The sequence below is a fragment of the Oratosquilla oratoria genome, chromosome 2 (assembly GCF_046742065.1).
Source record: "Oratosquilla oratoria isolate Oo_2021 chromosome 2, ASM4674206v1, whole genome shotgun sequence".
Lineage (NCBI taxonomy): Eukaryota > Metazoa > Arthropoda > Malacostraca > Stomatopoda > Squillidae > Oratosquilla > Oratosquilla oratoria.
This window is the reverse complement of record NC_134778.1, coordinates 21,490,888-21,511,973: the sequence shown is the minus strand read 5'-3', so window position 1 is coordinate 21,511,973 and position 21,086 is coordinate 21,490,888. Positions and strand designations below refer to the sequence as shown.

General features: G+C 38.4%; 1 protein-coding gene across 8 annotated transcripts in view; it reads left to right on the top strand.

Annotated features, from left to right (window-relative positions):
- LOC143037759 (RNA-binding protein 1-like) overlaps window positions 1-21,086 on the top strand; it is a 46,182-nt gene that overhangs the window by 5,419 nt on the left and 19,677 nt on the right. For 6 of the 8 annotated variants that reach the window (XR_012967509.1, XR_012967511.1, XR_012967510.1 and 3 more), the window contains 3 exons: window positions 12,291-12,527; window positions 12,636-12,740; window positions 13,594-13,662. Coding sequence is in view for 1 of the 8 variants with exons in the window: in XM_076206319.1 (XP_076062434.1) it covers window positions 12,291-12,527; window positions 12,636-12,740; window positions 13,594-13,662 (411 nt within the window). In the remaining 7 variants the exon portion in view is untranslated. Of the gene's footprint in view, window positions 1-12,290; window positions 12,528-12,635; window positions 12,836-13,593; window positions 13,663-21,086 lie in introns of all 8 variants that reach the window. The other 2 variants (XR_012967513.1, XR_012967514.1) reach the window with 2 other exon arrangements.

Here is a 21,086-nt window from a genome sequence, read left to right as displayed (position 1 = left end):
TCTGATGCTAATGTTTCAGACCATTGTTGGTGTTCTTTTGAGATTTTCCACAAATTCCTCAATTGTGACAATTTATTTCTAGATTTTAGATGCCTTATGACCTTGTGATGGTTATGGAGGTGATGTCTTGGCTGTGTTTGTTGTTGTTTTCTCTTTTTTTTATATATAGCAGCAATAGTCCTAATTGCAATAGTAGCCAGACAGTAGAATGCAGGAAATGATGTCACTGGTTGTACAGTACCTGTATTGAGTCAGCTGGCATAGTTTAGTTTTGGATCAGTTTTACTCTTATGACAAGAACTTGTCCATACTGGGGAGCTGCTGCATATTTAATACAAATTTCCAAAAACAATATCTATTGTTTGTTTTGCATGTGCTTTAAAATAGGCCATTTAGTATGATTGTAAGAAAATCTAACTCCATCATTTAGCTTTCCTGTTCCATCAGTCTTCCTAATTAATCTAACTTAGGTAAATTTTGTTGTGCACACCTGGATGATATAGCAATAGAAAATTAATTATTAATTTTGTAAATTATAATAGATCAATGTAATATGTAATTTCTAGGCAGAAATCAATATAAAAAAAGTTGCTAAAATCTATTTACTAACGAACGAAGTCCTGGCAGTTGAATGATATGCCATGTTTGTTTTGATAGATGCCAAGGTCGAAGAAATGAAACAATAAATTACTCTATTCTAACCTAACCTGACTAACTTACGTAATCTAACCAATATTTAGTAATTTGGTACCTCAAATTCTAAGGATCATCCTGGGGGGCACATACAATACTACAAAATTTTTACTTTTCATGTAACTGCTTTCAGCTTTTTTCATAATTGATTCTTCATTGTTTTTTCCTTCTGTTATCTTTGTCACATTTAAGTCTTTCCTAGTCAAAAGTAATACTCCCCCACTCTGTTTTTCCTTTCTATTTTTCGTCCAATAATTGTATAGATCTTGTCCCACAGTATTTGGTGGTAGAGGACTTTTTAATTTTGGGTAAAAGTAAGGTGATGAGATGTACAAGGGGTGACAGTGGCAGTAGTCTGGAAGTGAGCATTAAGGGAGAGCGACTGGAGGAAGTGGATAGTTTTAGGTACTTGGGTGCAAATGTGGCAGGAAAAGGTGGAGGTAGAATGTAGATTGAGAGAAGCGAGTAAATGCCTTGGTGGATTAAAAAGTGTAATGAGGAATAGACATTTGGGAATGGATGCTAAGAGGAGACTATATGAAGGAGTGATTGTGCCAACAGCACTGTATGGAGCAGAAACATGGAACATAAGAGAGGAAGAGAGAAGGAGTTTGAATGTGTTTGAGATGAGGTGTCTGAGAAGTATGATGGGGGTTACTAGGCTAGATAGTGTGAGAAATGAGGAGGTGAGGAGGAGAACAGGGGTGGAAAAGGGGGTTGGGAGATAGGGTTGATGAAAAAGTATTAGGATGGTTTGGACACATGGAAAGAATGAGTGAAGAAAGACTAGTAAAAGAGGTATGGAAGGCAGATGTGGAGGGAGTGAACATGAGGGGACGTCCTAGGATGAGGTGGATGGATGGGGTGAAGGGGGCTTTGGGGAAAAGGGGAATGTCTGTTGAGGAATGATGGGAAAGGACAGAAGACGGGTGAATGGAGAATGGTTGTATATGGATGATGTTGTGATGCATGAGGTGGGATGGGGGGTGAGGTAGTATGTGTGAGTAAATTTTGACGCAGCCCGAAGGGATTTCTTCCCTTCTTATCCTTTATGCAATGGGGGGACGGAGAGGGGGGGGTCGCTGATTCAATGAAGCGGCCTTGCTGTGGATGTGCTGTCTTGCGACACTGCTTCTGACCCAGGGCAGTGGACAAGGTGCAGGGATGACCTGTCATCCGGGAGGTGTTGAGATGTGAGGGAGGGTGGAGGGGTGTGGAGTGTATTCAGGGATGGAATGGGTGGAAATTATTTTTATGCCTTTTCCTTTTTTGGCTACCTCCCTTGTAAGGGGGAAAGAGCCTTGGTATATGTATGTAATTCCCATTATGTCTATTTTTTCTAATGCTAGATAATCATTTATTTCATTCAGTCCTGAAAACATTCCGTCTATGTTGGTATAGGCTATCTTTATTTTTTCCTTTCTTGTCCTTTTCTGTCTACTTTGTATCCTTTTTCTTGATATACCATTTTCTCGGCCTCAGGTCCACCACTCTCCAAAAAAAAAAAAAAGATAGTTCTTTTCAGTCTCAGTACTCTTTTTATTTGCTTCATTTCTAAGTTCCTTTTCTCTCTTCATCACTCATTTCTTTTTTCTATCCATACATTTTTGTAATGTTCACCATTTGCTAGTTTTGTTACTCTAGATCAGGATCGCCCCCTTAATTGGAAAATAATAATAAAAAATTTTGCAACAATGATAAACAAATAATTTAAAATGTTTTACTCACGTTGTGTTTTAATGAGATCCTTGGGCCCAGCTGGTGCTTCACTGCTAGATCTTTTATATTAGGCCTAAAATTTGTCAGTTAGAAGCAATACCTGTGATGTTTTTTGCCCCCCTGAGCTCAAAAATCGCCCCCATTGAGAATGACTGCTCTAGATAGTACTTTCTGTGCTATCATTTAAGACCTGAGTTTTACTTTTAGTGGCTTTTTTTTTTCCTATTCTATACGTTTTCTGAATTTCTTGATATTTTGCCCTTCCTCTTGAATCTTTCAGAATTTCTTTAGCGAACTCTTTCTCCTCTTTTTCTCTCTGATATCTAGGAACATCGTTTTTCTCTTTAATACCATAGATTACAATGCATTTTTTTTTTATCCATATCCCTGACCAAATTTCCTTTCTCCTTAATTACTTAAATGCTGTTTCCTTAGCATTTTCCTTTACTTGTTGCTCCACTATTTCTTTAAAAGATATATTTTTTTTATTTACCTGTCCTACTTTCCATTGTTTCTTTATTTCTTGGAAATAATTTTCTTTGATCTTCTCTTCCCTTTTTCTTGGTCACTGCCTGTATTTGATCCTTCATTTCTTTTTTAATGCCTTGTTTTTATTTATATCTTCATTTTTCAATCTTTCATTTTCTCCCTTGATCCTATTCAGTTCCTTTTGAGTTTGATTATTTCATCTAATAAGTCATTGATCTCTCTATTTCTCATATTTTTAAACCTGGGTTATCTATCTATTTCTATCCTTCTATACATAATTCCACCCTCTCTGTCAAAACTGGAAAATATATATATATATATATATATTTTTTTCAAACCTTTGGTACGTCTTCAGGGATTCATTCAGGCATGTCCTTTTGGGGATCACCCCCAATGGTGATTCCACCCAACATACATCCAGGCATCTCATCGTTGGTTCCTTATTCTTTAAATTGCAGTTATTTTCTTCTATTTTTAGAGTAACTGATACCCCCCCAAAAAAAAGTAATAATAAAAAATAAATAAATAAATAAATAAAGACATAAAGACCGTTGCATTTTTTGTCACTTGGAGTACACTTCTCCCTTCTCGCTATTTAGTAAACACAACTAGTGCCAGTTTCAAATTTGTCTGTCAATGAAGTGCTGCTTAGCACTTCAGAGCTTCTTTTCTTATGTCCCACTTCAACTGCTGCTGGTGTGTGTGAGTGTATTTACATAGTTGTATTTTGTGGGAGAAGAGCTATGCTCGTAGTGACCTGCAATTGTATCTTTCCGCATCCAGTTCTTTCTTAAAATCATATAAAGTTTTAACACTCACTGTTTTCTCTTTCAATTTATTCCATGAATCTATTACTCTGTGTGGAAAGGTGTTCTTTTTCAAATCTCTTTTGTAACTGTCCTAAAGTTTCTTCTCATGTCCTCTTGTGTTTCTTCTATCCCATTTAAGTAGATCATCCCTATCAAGGATTTCCATCCCTTTCATAATTCTGTAGATGGTTATCAAATCGCCTTTTCCTCTTCTTAGGTTCAGTTTGTCCAATCTTTGTATGTCAACTTGCTAAGTGTTAGTGTCATTATTGTCAATGCTCTTTGAATTCTTTCTAGTTTCTTTATGTTTTTTATTGTACTGGGTGTCCATAGTGATGCTGCATATTCTAATTTTGGTGTTGTCAGTGTAACTAGTATTCTCTTTACCATTTTCTCGTCCATGTAGTCAAAGGCCACTTTCATTGATTTGATTGAATTGTAGGTTTCTCTAACTATTTTGTATACATGTTTATCTGGTGACATGTTGTTTGAGATAATTACTCCTAGGTCTTTTTCTGAGTTTACTTTTGTGTATTACCTAGTTGTATTTACCTAGTTGTAATTTACGGGAAGGGGAGCTATGCTCGTGGGGTCCCGTCTTCATATCTCATTTTATCTAAACTATTTTTAAATTCATGTATTGTTTTTGCACACACCACTTTCTCATCTAACTTGTTCCAACTGTCTATTACTCTGTGAGGAAAGCTGTTCTTTTTCAAATCTCTTCTATAGCTGTCTTTTTTTATTTTCTTTCCGTGTCCTCTAGTATTTCTGTCATCCCATTTTATCAGATTCTCTCTATCAGTAATTTCTATGCCTTTCATGATTCTGTAAATAGCTATCAAATCTCCTCTCTCTCTTCTTTGCTCTAGTGTCTGTAGTTCAAGTTCTAGTCTCTCTTCATATGATAGTTTTGAGAGTGTTGGTGCAAATTTTGTAATTGCTCTTTGTATTCTTTCAAGTTTTTTTATACATTTTTTTGTACTTGGTGACCATATCGTTGCTGCATATTCCAATCTTGGTCTTATCAGGGTGATTAGGATTTTCTTCACCATTTCTTCATCCAGGTATGTAAATGCAACTTTGATTGTTCTTATTAAATTATAAGTTTCTCCAAAAATCTTATTTATATGTTTCTCAGGTGACATATTATTCATAACAATGACTCCCAGGTCCTTCTCATTTTCTACTTTTTTTATTCCTTCTTCTCCCAATTTATATGCTCTTGTTATTCTGTTTTTGCTTTTTCCAAATTCCATTATACTACACTTTTGTATTGAACTCCATCTCCCACTTCCTACTCCATTCCTGTACTTTATTTAGATCTCTCTGTAGTGATTCACAATCTTCTTCAGTTTTCACTCTTTTCAGTAGTTTTGCATCATCTGCAAAGAAGCTCATATAGCTTTCAATTCCTTCATCCATATCATTAATATATATAGCAAACATTATTGGGGCCAGAACTGTTCCCTGCGGAACACCGCTTATTACTTCATCCCATTTTGAGTGCTGGTTTCTTATCACTACTCTCATTTTTCTTTCTTGCAAAAAGTCTTCCATCCAATTTAGTAGTTTGCCCTGTATTCCTCCTTGAGTTTCTAATTTCTTAAGCAACTTCTTATGTGGTACTTTGTCGAAAGCTTTCTTTAGGTCTAAAAATGCACAGTCCGCCCATCCATCTCTTTCTTGTATTATATCTATTAGCCTTGAATAGAAACATATTAAATTGGTGACGCATGATCGTCCTTGTCTGAATCCAAATTGCCTTGGATTTAACACTTTGTTTTTTTCTAAATATTTTACCCATCTACTTTTGATAATTCTTTCACAAATTTTTGCTATTGTACTTGTTAGAGAGACTGGTCTATAGTTGGTAGGTTCTTCTTTATTTCCTCCTTTATATATAGGTACTATATTTGCTTTTTTCCAATCTTCTGGAACTTTTCCTTCTTTCAAGGAACTATTTAGTATGCTATGTATTTTGTCTGCCAGTTCATTCCTGCATTCTTTCAGTATCCAGTTTGCTATTTCATCTGGTCCATGCGATTTTCTGACATCAAGATTACTCAAGTGTGTTAATATTTCATTCTTTGTTACTTCTATTTCTTCCATAGGGGGGACTTTCTCTTTCCATTCGTTCTCTTCAGGTTGTATGTTCTCCCTTGTAAACACTGATTTAAAATGTTTGTTCATAATTTCCGCCATTTCCATTTCCTCTGTGTATTCAACTCCCTCTTGTCTTAATTTCTCCAAGTCTTGTTTGTTTTTCAGTTTATTGTTTACAAATCTGTAGAATAGTTTTGGTTGATCTTTACACTTTTCTATGATATCTTTTTCATATTTTCTCTTTTCCTCTCTGCACGTTTGTACATATTCATTTCTATAACAGGTATATATTTTCCATTTTTCAGGTCTTTTGTCTTTTTTCCATCTGGTCCAGGCTTTGTCTCTTTTGTCTTTTAACTCCCTACAACTTTTGTTGTACCAGCATTTTACATATTCTTTTTCTTGTTTTTGTCTTGGGACATACTTTTCCACTCCTTTTTTGTAAATTTTTGTCAAAATATTCCATTTCTCTTCTACTGTTGTTTCTTCTTTGTATATTTCTTCCCAGTTTTCCTTTTGAAAGAATTCTCTTATTTTATCAAAGTTTGTTTTTTCATACATCATTCTTCCTTTTCTATATTGTTCATTTCTTTTGATATATTTTTCTTCATTAAGTTCCAGTTCAATCAATATGTGGTCACTTTTACTTATTGGTGTTTTATATTCAATCTTGTCCACTATTCTAGGTTCGGATGTAATTATTAGGTCTAGTCTCGATGGCTCTTCTTCATTTCTATACCTAGTGTTCTCCTGTATCCATTGTGTCATTGTATGGTCAGTAACCATCTCAAGTAGACCGTTTCCCCATGAGCCGTCTCCACCCTTTACTGTCATTTCTTCCCAGCAGATTTCTTTGCAATTAAAGTCGCCCATCATAACTATTTTTCCTCCCTCTTCCATTATCTTGTTTAATGTTATCTTTGTGTCCTCTAACATACTTTTATGTTCACTCTCTTCCCATGAGGCTGTTTTCGGGGGCACATGATTTATCACAAACTTTCTGCTCTTCTTATCTCTGTCTTCTACTTCCATCATTATCATCTCTACTGTATTCTTTCCATATGTGACACCCTTCACGTTTATATCCTTCTTAGTCAGGAACATAACTCCACCCCCTTCCTTTTTCACTCTGTTTCTAATCCAATAATTATATGCATCATGTCCTACACTGTTGGGTGGTAGTGGACCTTTTAATTTTGTTTCTACAATTCCCATTATGTCTGGTTCTTTTTCTTTCAAATAATCATTCAGCTCATTCAATCCTGTTATTAATCCATCTATATTTGTGTAAGACACTCTTAGTTTTCTGCCACTTCCATTGTGTTCTCTGTTTCCCTTTTGTTTTTCTCTTGTAAGTCTACTTTCTTTAGTTTCAAATTCACTACTCTCCAATAGAATCTCTCTTTTTCTGACTCCGTTCTTATCTCGTTTTTTTCCTTAGCTTCAAGTCTTTTCTGTTTTTCGTCCTCTTTCCTCTTTATTCATTTCCCTTTTTATCCATACCTTTTTATATTGTTCACTTGTTGTTAGTTTCCCTGTTTTGGATAAGATATTCTCAGCCGTAGTTTGTGACCTGAATTTAATCTTAAGGGGACCCCCCCACCCAAAATTTTTTTTTCTGAAGGATCTTGCTGATTTTTTCTGTGCGATATCTAGGTCTGAGGAAACCTTCACAGCATGAGTTTTATTCAGATCTGACGAGTAGTTTTTTATTTTTTAATAAAAAACCTAAAAAATGCCATATTTTTGGGCTTCTTCAAATCCTATCTCCTCTTACAATTTTTATTCGATGTCTTTCATTTTACGGCAAAAGAATCTTCTACATATATAAAAAAACAAAATAGAAAGCTTTTTTTAATATCTTTGTTTAACGCCAAGAAAAAAAAAATAAAAATGTTATCGAAAAAAAAGCAAAATTTTGACTTTGACACATTATTAAAAAAAATTATTTAACATATGCAAAAAAACTCTATTTTATTTTTTGTCATTTATCTGGCTATTAATAGAGACCTCATATGCAAAAATCGGTTGAAAATTGAGGGAGGAGATAGATTTTGAGTATCAAAAACTTACATTTTTCAGAAATGAGTGTTAAAGTTTTTGTTTTCCCTTAGTTTGACTAAATTTTACATTGGACCTCCTAAGACCCATTGAAAACAGGTTCCATTGTATTTTCATGATGATTTTGCATCTTTCAAGTAACTCAGGCACTTTGTACCTTCCTACAGTGTAGGATATTATTCACTCAAAGTGAGGGTCTCATAAGCCGCCACCTCACTCTTTGTCGCAAAGTTTGAGTTCTTGGTCTAGAATGACCCAGCAAGGTAGTCTGATTGCTGGGATTCAGCTCTCTCTCTTTTCTTGGGTTTCCTTTCTGGTGTTGGAACAGGCTCTTGCTGCATCAGGGACATCACTGAGGTTTGAGGCTCTAAACCCAAGGTGTTGCAACAAGGAGGCATCCTTGTAGCCACTTGTTAGCAAACAGTTGTTTGCATAGAGACAACTTGTCTGATATAGGTGTAGAGGACAGAGGATCAGGTGCTGAGGATGTGGATGTAGATGGAAGGGAGAGAGCTGCTGGAGGGAGTACTAGTGGTGGTGGCGGAGGTGGTAATAACAAAGTTGATGCTGGGGTTCTTTCTTTCTCCCCTTGAGTTGCTAATGTAGACGTTCTTATCTTCTGCAAGTGTGCCTTTTGTTTGGATAGCTTAGGCATGGCTAATATCTTCAAATATCTCTTCACTGAAAAATAGATGCGAATTTCACACGACAAATTAGTGAATGCGGCAAGCTAACGTGTACATGTCCTTTACTTTGTAAGGCTCAGGCCACTGCCAGTCGTGCAGGCTGAACTTCCTCACACCACATACTCACGTGCATGCAGGACATAAGAGAAAACTTTATGAGTGTATCAAACGCAAAAAAGTAGGGTAAAATATGGTCAAAACGTATGTAAACAATAGTCGTGCGCAGCATGTGGCTGCCGGGGGGAGGGAGGGTAGGCCCTTTAAACCCTTTAAAAATGGCGGTACGATAAAAACATTTTACCAGCATCTAGAGCAAGATCCCTACTATGTATTTATGCAATAAAAAAAAAATTGAATTTTTCTTAAATCTGGTCTTGTCTGTACTATATTTTCCGAACCTGAATTTCTCTTCGATTTGTTTCATTATTTCTGGTTCATCTTCATTTTCCTCTTTGATTCTTGTGGTTCTATCTGGGTTATGTTTCTCTTCCATTCCTAATATAATTATACATTTTTTCTGTCTGCTAAGTCTCTTACTATATTCTCCTGTCCACTTTAATAACTGAGTTTTCAGTTTGTTCACTCATTTGCTGTCTGATTATGTCAGTGAATGCAACTTTGCTATTTTCTTGGATTTTTTTCCAACCCTCCTTGTTCTCCTTATTATTCTCCTTTAAGACTTTATTCTCTTCTTTTACTTCTTTTAACTGATTTTTTGATTCTTCAATTTCCTTAGTTAAGTTTTTGTTCGCCTTCTCTAGTTCTTCCAATTTTTCAACCCTCCGTATAATGTTGTTAACATGACCGAACCTACACTCCAAGTCCTCGATCATCTTATCGACCTTCTCTTCTAGTCTTGTCAGTCGGGGGGGGTTTGTGTCCCCCCCACCCTCTTTAAATCCCTGGAAAATATTCTCATCACTTTCTACTGTATTGCTCTTATCTATACTTCTAATCTTTACATTTTTATTAGACATTTCATCGTCGCTCAGCTGGTCGGGGGGCCGTTTGTTTACCTTTCGCCTGTCTGCCTGGGCCAAGTCCTCTCCTTCCTCATTTCCTTCCATTTCCCTCAGCAATCCCTCCCCTTCTCCTCTTTCCCTACTTTCCTACTACCCCACGAGCAATTTCCCCCACCCTCTAAATACAATAGGCACTTCTCTTTGCGTTGGGATCCATGAAACTTCAATTTTTTTCATAACGTCTTCTAAGCCGTCCGTTCGTTGAAGTGTGTGTGTATGTGTTTACCCAGTTGTATCTTATGGGAAAGGGGAGCTAAGCTTGTGGTGTTGTCTTTGAAAGACTTAAAGTTACAAAATCCCCGGGTGAAGATGAAATTTTTCTGAGAGTGCTTAAGGAGTGTAAATTTGAAATCTGCGACCAGTTAACTGAAATATTTAATGATTCAGTAGACACTGGTTTTGTGCCTACTGCTTGGGGGCAGGCAAACGTTGCTCCTGTTTTTAAGAAGGGAGATAAATTGTCTATATGCAACTACAGGTCAATCAGTTTGACATTGGTTATAGGTAAAATGCTTGAATCAATAATAAATAGGCTCAGAGAACACATCGAGAGACATAATTTAATTCGAAACACACAGCATGGTTTCTCCAAAGGTAAGTCATGTTTGACTAATCTTCTATCTTTTTACACTAAAGTATATAAGGCGTCGGATAATAATGATAATCACAATGTTATTTACCTTGACTTTAGCAAAGCGTTCGGCAAGGTGCCACGCCAGAGACTACTAAATAAAATCAAAGCCTATGGCATAGGAGGAAATGTGTTAGAAAGGATTAAAGCTTGGATCAGTAACAGAAAACAGTGGGCCACCATAAATGGAGTAAAATCTAGGTGGGGCAATGGTACTAGTGGGGTTCCCCAGGACTTGGTTTTGGGTCCCTAGTTGTTCATTATGTACATAAATGACTTAGGCGATGGGATAAATAGTGATGTTAGCAAGTTTGCAGACGACACTAAAATAGGATGCCTAATTAGGTCAGGAGACGCAGAGATTCTGCAGGATGATCTTAATAAATTGTTCATGTGATCAGTGAAATGGCAAATGAACTTTAATATCTTTAAATGTAGTGTGTTAAATGTAGGGCTACACAACCCTGAAAATAGATACAGCTTAGATAACATGCTTATAGAGAAAACTGAGTGAGAGAGAGACTTGGGAGTTCTAGTGAGTCCTGACCTTAAAACCAGGAAACAATGCATGAGTGCCAGGAATAAAGCTAACAGAGCATTAGGTCTCATTGCTAGGACAGTAACGAATAAAAGTGCAGAGGTAATTATCACACTCTAGTGATAGACCCATCTTTGACTATGCGGGACAGTTCTAGTCTCTGTCCTATAGAATGGACATCAATTCACTAGAATCAGTAGAGAGAAGAATGACCAAAATGATGTATGGACTCAGAATTTTGCCGTATGAAGAGAGGCTTAGACCCCTTAACTTACTCTCTGGAAAGACGCAGAGTGCGGGGGTGATGTGATAGAGGTGTTCAAGTGGATCAAAGACTAATAAGGGTGATGCAAACAATGTCATCATATTAAAACAACAGGGCAGGACTTGCAGTAATGGATTTAAACTGGACAAATTTAGATTTAAGAAGGAAATAGGCAAAAATTGGTTTATTGATAGGATGGTCAATAAATGGAATAGATTTAGTAACCATGTAGAGAGTGCTGAAATTATCATTTGTTTTAAGAAACGGTTAGACAACTTTATGGATGGGGATGTCAGGTGGTGATGGATATGGAGCCGCCAAGTGTAAGCCTTATGGTCTCTTACAATCTCCTTCATTCTTATGTTCTCCATATCCAGTTTGCTCTTAAATTCTTGTTTTGTTTTTGCACACTTTTTCCATCCAATGTGTTCCAGACATCTACCACTGTGGGGAATGCTGTTCTTTTTCAGGTCTTTTCTATAAATGTCAACTGGCCATCGCATTCCCTAGACTTGACTAGCTCAGACTTCTTGTAGGGGTCTCTCAAAGATAAGGTGTATGTCAACAAACCTCAAATCCTGGAACAATTGAAGGAGATAATCATAAGGAAAATCAGGGAATTGAACTAGGAATCCCTTGAAGCCGTCATGGAGCACGTTTTGGAAAGGGCATGGATGTGCGAAGCTGAAAATGGACGCCATTTAAAAGATGTCATTTTTCATACACGAGGCTTAGGGGTAGGAATGGTGTCACCTCTTCTGTCTCAAAATTTCTTGGTCCACTTTTGCACTTAATGCACTCCCATTCCCATATCTTTACAATTATAACCCTACTTATAGAGGGTGATAATAGTAACAATTGTATCTCTTGCCAACTCTTTACAACTTCCCACAGACCACCAAAAAAAAAAAATTTGATTAGACACCACATGGTCCTGGGAGCAACTAAACTGAGTTGGCAAGTGGTGCATATTGTCTCATCTAAATAACGGTACAGATGCTAGCATTGAGAAATAGCGAAGAGTTTGGTTGGAAATGGGTATTTTTAATGTGTTTTGAGTTTAGCAAAATGTTAGGGTGCCTGTAATTTTGTGCCCAAACTTTCCACTTCCACTGATATATATATATATATATATATATATATATATATATATATATATATATATATATATATATATATATATATATATATATATATATATATCTGAAATTTTAAAGCTAGAAAATACTTTTGGAAAGAAAACTTACTGATTATTGATATTTTTTCTTCAGAGATCCTGACGAAGTTGACCTGGGGACCATGTCACGTCATCGGGAGTGGTCATTAGACTGCAAGGTGTACGTGGGCAACCTAGGGAACAATGCAGCTAGGAATGAATTAGAGGCAGCTTTCATTAAATATGGTCCAGTACGCAATGTCTGGGTGGCACGCAATCCACCAGGCTTCGCATTTGTTGAGTTTGAGGATCCCCGTGATGCTGAAGATGCTGTCAAGTGTTTAGATGGCGCGTAAGTAAGAATTAAATTTAAAGAAGTCTGTACTTGCAATATTTGTTGGAACACAATGAATTTTTTTTTTGTAATGTGCGGGGCCTAATTGTATTTCTACCTTTGAAGGAGGATTTGTGGTGCAAGGGTCCGCGTGGAGATGTCAACAGGGAAGTCGCGTAGAAACTCCTCAAGTCGACGCGGCCCCCGGCGACACTCTCCACCTCGGCGAAGGTTCTGTACTTTCTCTTGATGGGCCGTGTCTGTAGATGCAAGGTACCATTCACATGCCACACTAGATTTGGAGGCCCACTTCCACTAGCGGCCAGGTACAGAGCACAGCTGATACCCAAACGATGCAGACTTAGGCAATAAGTGATGTCAGTATTTGGCTGACAGGCAGTGATATTTTAACTAGTCTAGAACTATGATGGAAAGTCTCACTACCTTTCCCAATGAAGAAAATGGGATGGGATGATGAAGCTGGGGTTCATAAATTTCTTTGGGATTTTAACACTAGGAAGTCAAGGTCGCAGTGCGCTCCATTTCTTTAGCTTGGTAGTAATCAAGAAAATAGGATTTTTCAAAGACTGAAAAAGATTTGTTGGGATCATAATATAGACACTGGCCCTAGATTCCACTTAGTCAGTCGTTGGAAAGAGAATTGGAAAAGTAGGATTGTAATATTCAGAAGGGGGTCATGTGTAACATTTCGTGAAGACAGCCTTATCACAGATAGTGCATATATTATATACATATCCAGTCAAGTGATTTAGAAGGGTAGTACAGACAGTTGAAAGGAATTGTACTATGAGAAAACTTCTATTATTATCCCAATGTCTGCTAATGTGTTCTTGCACTTGACTAGGTCACATTTTTCTTTTTATTCAATTTCTCAGTGTTAGGAAGATTTGTCATTGTCTGATGTAGTTAGTAAATTGGTATGTGATATATGAAGTCAGTGAAATGTAATTTTGACATTCAGGGGGCTATTGCAAAGAAAGTAGTTTGATGAATTAAACTGAATTAGCAAGGAAAGGGAGAGCCTTTTTACCAATTAAGTGATATAGATCTTGATTTATTTCAGGTCACCAACGCGACAAGACATGAGGAGGCGATCAGATTCCCACTCACAGTCACGATCCAGGTCTCCCAGGTATGTTTGATCATGTTTGTTAATACTCAAAATTGGTTACATCAGCCAGATGCCTCATGTGTTGTATACAGAGCTTTACTTTCGTGGTAGGAAAACTGAATATATACAGTAATGGAGTGATTGAAGTAGGACAAGGTCATATGTGATGTGAGTTTATGCAGAAGAATGAAGTATACAGGATATGATATGATGGTAGTAGGTTGAAAGTGCGTGTGTGTATTTACCTAATTGTAGTACACAGGAAAAAGATAAATGCTCATTGGTCCCTGTCTCCTATTCTCTAATAATTTATCCTACCTAGCCTCAAATTCATGTATAGTTCTAACTTAATCTATATTCTTGATTTCTAATATTCATATTTAGATTTGAACTCATGTATTGTTTGAGCTTAGGCTATATCACTTCATAAGTTATTCCAGGTAATGATAGATCTCTATGTAAAACTGTATTTCTTCACATCCTTTAGACATGTGGCCTTTTGTAATTTGCTACCATGACCTTTCAAAGCCCTCTCATCTGTAATCAGGAGGTCTCTTCTGTTACTGCAATTTATCCTCTTTAGTGACTTGAATACTGTGATCACATCACCTCTTTCTCTTCAATCTTTCAAAGTTGGCAGACCCAGTGCTTTTAGTCTTTTCTCATATGGTTTATCTTCCAGGCTGGAGACCAATTTGGTCACTGCCCTTTGTATTCTGTCGGTCTTGCTTATATCCTTCACTGTGTGGGGACCATACTACAAATACATATTCCAGTCTTGGATGGATCAGGGTTTCTACGAGTTTTTTCATGTACTTTTCATCTATATGGTGAAACACCATTTTGATCTTCTGGAGTAGTCTGTATGTCGCTCCCACAATTATGCTAATATGTCTGTCAGGTGACAGGTTGTCTTCTATCAACACTCTTAATCTTTCTCCTCTTTTGCTCTTGTATTAGGTTCAATTCCCAAGGAGTAGTTTAAGGATGGTCTTTTGCCACTACTGCCCATTTCCAGTACTTTGCATTTTTTTGTATTAAACTTAATTTCTCATTCATGGATTCATGTCAAAATAAGTGTCTAGATATATTTGCAATAGTCTATTGTCCTCCTCATTTTTCACTCCTCTCATGATTTTTCCATCATCTGCAAACATATTGGCATAGCTTGTTCCTTCCATCATGTTATTGACATAGACATACATACATACATATACCAAGGCTTTTTCCCCCTTATAAGGGAGGTAGCCAAAAAGGAAAAGGCATAAAATCATTCCCACCCATTCCATCCCTGAATACACTCCACACCCCTCCACCCTCCCTCTTATCTTAGCACCTTCTGGATGACGGGTCATCCCTGCACCTTGTCCACTGCCCTGGGTCAGAAGCAGTGTCGCCAGACACAGTACATCCACAGCAAGGCCCCTTCATTAAATCGGCGACCCCCCCCCTCTCCGTCCCCCGACATAGACAAGAAACGTTATTGGTGCAAGCACTGAACCGTGTGGTACTCCGCTCTTTACTGCTCTCCATCTTGATATTTTATCCTTTACTCCTGTCCTCATGTATCTTTCCTTGAAAAAAATATTTCCAGTCTTGTAGTTTGGCTCTTGGTCGTCAGACATGCTTCAATTTCCATATAAGTTGACCGTGAGGTACTTTGTCAAGTGCCTTCTTCAGGTTGAGGTACACACAGTCCACCCATCCCTCTCTCTTGCATTGCATCAATCGCTGTTGAGTAAAAGCTTAAAGATTGAGCACACACAACCTTCCAGATCAGAAGCCAAACTAATTCTGTCAGAATGTTCATCTTTTCAAGCTATTTGGTCCATCAATCTATCACAATCCTTTCACATAATTTCACCATTGTGCTGGTCTCTGGTACCAGCCTAATAATTTAGTGGTGTCTTCTCATCTCCACCTTTGTTAATTGACACCACATTTGCCCTTTTCCAATCAGGTGGCACAATGCCCTCTTTCAATGAACATGTAATAAGACTGAATCTTGTCCACTAGGTGTTCCCGACATTCTTTAAGTATCCAGTTTGAGATCATGTCAGGCCCTGAAGCTTTTGTCACATCCAATGATCTCAAGAGATTAACCACTTCCCTCACTTCCATATTTATGTCTTCTAAACCTGGTTTTTTGCTCTTGGGAAGGGCGGGGTTGTCAATTAAATGAAATGGCCTTGCTGTGGATGTGCTTCTTGCTACATTGTTTCTGACCCAGGGCAGTGGGTGAGATGGAGGGATGACCCATTATCCAGGATGAGCCAAGAAAAGAGGAAGGGATGGGTGGTGAATGGGGGGTGGATTATGCCTTTGACTTTGGCTACCTCCCTTGTAAGGGGGAAAAAGCCACTGGTACATGTACAAGTATGTATATATTTACCTAATTGTAGTATACAGGAAAGGAGCAATGCTTATTGGGGCCAGTCTCCTTTTCTCTAAATTTCTAACATACCTAGGCTCATATTCGGTTCCAACTTAATCTTTGTAAACTATTCCACATATTTATATATCTGTATGGAAAACTGTATTTCTTCACATCCTTTCGACATGAGAGAGGAGTGGGAGGGAGTGAAGGATAGAGTAGAACTAGGAGTGGAGGAGGAATGGGGATGGTTCAAGGAGGGAGTCATAAGGTGCGAAAAGATGGTGTGTGGAACAAGAAGGATGGGAGGAAATAGAAGGAATGGTAGTGAGTGGTGGGATGAGGAAACAAAATATGTTGTAGAAGAGAAGAAGCAGGCTTTCATAGATTGGTTACAAATTAGGATGAGGGAATCATATGAGGGGTACAAAGTAAAGAGAAGAGAAGTAAAGCATAAGATAAAGGAGGTAAAAGGGAGAGCAGATGTGAAATGGGGTAAGAGTATGACGGAAAATTTTGAAAAATAAAAAAAAAATTGGGAAGAAATTAAGACAGGAAGAGGCGAATCAAGTAGAGAAGAAAAGGTAAAAGGTGCAGATGGAGAGATGATAATGGAAGAGAAGGCAATGAGAGGAAGATAGGCAGAGTATTTTAGGGAGTTTGTTTAAGAGAGGGTAGAGTGCCGGAGGACTGGAAGAGTGCCTGTATAGTTCCATTTTACAAGGGAAAGGGAGACAAGTGTGAGTGTAGTAGTTTCAGAGGGATCAGCTTGTTGAGTGTAGTTGGGAAGGCTTATGGGAGGGTCTTGATTGTGAGGATTAGGAGAGGAACAGAGGGAGTAATTGGTGAGGAACAGTGTGGGTTTAGGACAGGTAGGGGTTGTGTAGATCAGATTTTTGTGGTAATACAAATATGTGAGAAAGCTATAGGAAAAGGTAAGGATGTTTTTTTGGCTTTTATGGATCTGGAAAAGGCTTACGACAGGGTAGACAGGAAGGCACTGTGGGAGGTACTGCAAATATATGGGATAGGAGGAAAGCTGTTAAGAGCAGTCAAGAGTTTTTACAAGAGTAGTAGAGCTTGTGATAGGATTTGAAATGGAGAGAGTGAGTGGTTTGAGGTAAAGGTGGGACTTTGACAGGGATGTGTTATGTCACCCTGGCTGTTCAATGTTTACATGGATGGGGTGGTGCGAGAGGTGAATGCAAGGGTAGTGGGTCAGGGGTTGGAGGTGATTAAAGAAAATGGAGAAAAGTGGGAGGTGAGCCAGTTGTTGTTTGCTGATGACACTGTGCTTGTAGCAGGATCAGAGGAGGGATTGAGGAAGTTAGTGACAGAGTTTGAGAAGGTGTGTGAAAGAAGGAAGGTGAAGATAAATGTGGGCTAAAGTAAGGTGATGAGATGTACAAGGGGAGAGAGTGAGAGCAGGCTGGAAATGAGCATTAAGGGTGAAAGACTGGAGGAAGTGGATAGTTTTAGACACTTGGGTGCAAATGTGGCAGGAAAGGGAGGAGTGGGGATGGAGGTAGAATGTAGATTGAGAGAAGTGAGTAAATGCCTTGGTAGATTAAAAAGTGTAATGAGAAATAGACATTTGGGAATGGATGCTAAGAGGAGGTTATATGAAGGAGTGATTGTGCCAACAGCACTGTATGGGGCAGAAATATGGAACATGAGAGAAGAGAGGAGGAGTTTGAATGTGTTTGAGATGAAATGTCTGAGAAGTATGATGGGGGTTACTAGGCTAGATAGAGTGAGAAATGAGGAGGTGAGGAGGAGAACAGGGGTGGAAAGGGAGCTGGGAGATAGGGTTGATGAAAGAGTATTAGGATGGTTTGGACACATGGAAAGAATGAGTGAAGAAAGATCAGTAAAAGAAGTGTGAAAGGCAGAGGTGGAAGGAGTGAATATGAGGGGGCATCCTAGGATGAGATGGATGGATGGGGTGAAAGGGGCATTACAAAAGAGAGGAATGTCTGTGGAGGAAGGATATAGATGATGTTGTGATGCATGAGGGGGAATGGGTGGGGGGATGGGGGGTGAGGAAGTATGTATGAGAAAAAATTTGACGCAGCACGAAGGGATTTCTCCGTCTTCTCCATTTCTGCATGGGGGGACGGAGAGGGTGTGGAGGAGAGTGGAGTATGTAGGGGATGGAATGGGTGGGAGTGGTTGCTATGCCTTTTTTTTTTTTTTTTCTTCCTACCTCCCGTGTAAGTGGGGAAAAAGCCTTTGGTATATGTGTGTACGTACATTTGAATTCGTGTATTGATCAGCTTGGTCTGTATCTCCTAAGGTATTCCAAGTATTTGTGTGTGTGTGTGTGTGTGTGTGTATATATATATATATATATATATATATATATATATATATATATATATATATAATTGTATTTCTTCACATGCTTCACATTCCTTAATTTGTTCTCATGACCTTAAAGCCCTCCTATCCATAATTAATCAATAAGTCTGTCAATGAATTTTATCCCTTTTAGTGACCTGAATACTGTAATCATATCATCTCTTTCTCTTCAATTCTTCAAAGTTGGCAGACCCAGTGCTTTAAGTCTTTCCTCATGTGGTTTATCTGCCAGGCTGGGGATCAGTCTTGCTTATAACTTTCACTTCGTGTGGGGACCATAATATTGGTGTATGTTCCAGTCCTGGATGGATCTGGGTTTTAATGATTTTTTTTTGTCATCTCTTCATCTATATAGTGAAACTCCACCTTAACCCCTTCCATACGGTGCCGCACACGTAGGCGTCATGGGAAGTGAGTGTATTCGCGAGGCTGCCATATCGGCGTCTTGATTATATTTATTGTAGTCGCCCCTCCATAATGACATTCTTTCTAATTCTTTTGTAATCGCATTTTCTATGGTTATCAAAATTCACGGGTGAAGAGAGAACGATCGATATAAGCGGTGACTATATTTTATGATGCGAGTATTATTACGACACGTCGTACGGCTGGCATTGGCTGCTGCCACCGAGATCTAAGTCCATGACGCCTACGTGTGCGGCACCGTATGGAAGGGGTTAATCTTTTGCAGCAGTGCGTATGTCTATCCCACAATCCTGCTGATATGTCTGTCAGGTGACAGGTTGCTTTTATCAGCACTTACAAATCTTGTTCCTATTTTGGTTGTGTAATGGGTTCACTTTTCAAGTTGTAGCTAATGCCCATTTCCAGTATTTTGCATTTTTTTTGTGTTTGTGTGTGCATACTGTGTATTTACCTAATTGTATTATACAGGAAGGGGAGCTATACTTGTAGTGACCCATCTTTGTATCTCCTAGCATCTAGTTTGTTCTTAAATTCTTGTATGGTTTTTGCACATACTATAGTTTTATCCAATTTATTCCAGATATCCACCACTCCGCGTGGAAAACTTTTTTTTTTCTCCAGATCTCTTCTACAACTATCCTTTTTGAGTTTCTTTTCATGTCCTCTTGTTTTTCTTTAATCCCACTTTAATAAGTCTTCTCTGTCAAGGACTTCCATGTCTTTCATGATTCTGTAAATGGCCAATAGATCTCCTCTTTCTCTTCTTTGTTCCAGGGTTGTTAGTTCCAGTTTGGACAATCTTTCTTCATATGTCAATTTTGAAAGTATTGAGGCCGTCTTTGTCGTTGCTCTTTTGATTCTCTTCTTATTTTTTTATATTCTTTTTTGTTGTGGGTGTCCATAGTGTACTCCAATCTTGGTCTTTCAATAAGACTAATATTTTCTCTACCATTTCTTCATCCAAGTAGTCAAAGACCATTTTTATTGATCTTAGTAAATTGAAAGTTTCTCCAACTATTTTGTTAATATGCTTGTCTGGTGACATGTATTTGTTAATAATTACTCCTAGGTCAGATGCTTGAGGAAGTAAAGTTTTATGTATGTGTTGGTAAATTGAGTAAGTCTGGAGATGAATTATACATATACCAAAGGCTTTTTCCCCCCTTACAAAGGAGGTATCCAAAAAACAAATTGGTACCCCCCCCTCTGCCCCCTCATGCAGAAAAGGAGAAGATGGGAAGAAATCCCTTTGGGCTGTGTCAATTTATTTCTCGCACATATTCCCTCATCCCCCATCCCCACCCACTCCCCCTCATGCATCACAACATCATACACGACCATTCTCCACTTGCCCACAGATTCTAGGTCCAGTGTATACAGTGCTATGGGTACAATCACTCTTTCATTCAGCCTTTTCATTGCATTCAACCACAGATGTCTCTTCATAACATTTTATTGTAGAAGATATATCATAACACTGGCTGAAAAGGAGGTTCTTGACTTGTCTATAAATGTTGTAATAGAAGAGGGGCAAAGCAGTTCTGGCTGTTGGGCTCTAATGTGGAGGTACTGCGTGCTTTTCGCCCAAGTGATGTGGTGGGGTAGACAAATGGCCCTTCTTCCGTAAATTGCTAAGATTGGATGGGTGATGAATTGGTTTTGTTTGGGTGTGAGGTAGGTGTACACTTTGACTTAGCCACCTCCCCATATAAGGGGAAAAGGCCATTTGGTATGTTTGTATATTTAACCCCTTCACTCCGGGCCAAAATCTCGCGGGCAGTATTAGCTGCCAGACGTGCGATGTTGCATCATAATACTCGCATTATAAAAGATAAAGTAACCCCTGTAATGCTTGTTCTCTTTTCCCGTGAATTTTGATAACCATAGAAAATATGATGAAGCCAGTTTACAGAGTATGGGGATCACGCAGATACAACTACAATAAATATAATCAAGATGCCGATATGGCAGCCTCGCGTACCCACTTGCTCCTCATGACGCCTACGTAGGCGTCACTGTGTGGAAGGGGTTAAACATTATATACTCTTAGTTTGGAATTCTACTACATGCACATACATACATACATATATATACTAAGGCTTTTTCCCCCTTCCAAGGGAGGTAGCCAAAAAGGGAAAGGCATAAAAACACTCCCACCCATTTCATCCCTAAATACACTCCACACCCCTCCCACCCTTCCTCTCATCTGAGCACCTCCTGGATGACGGGTCATCCCTGCACCCTGCCCACCGCCCTGGGTCAGAAGCAGTGTCGCAAGACACAG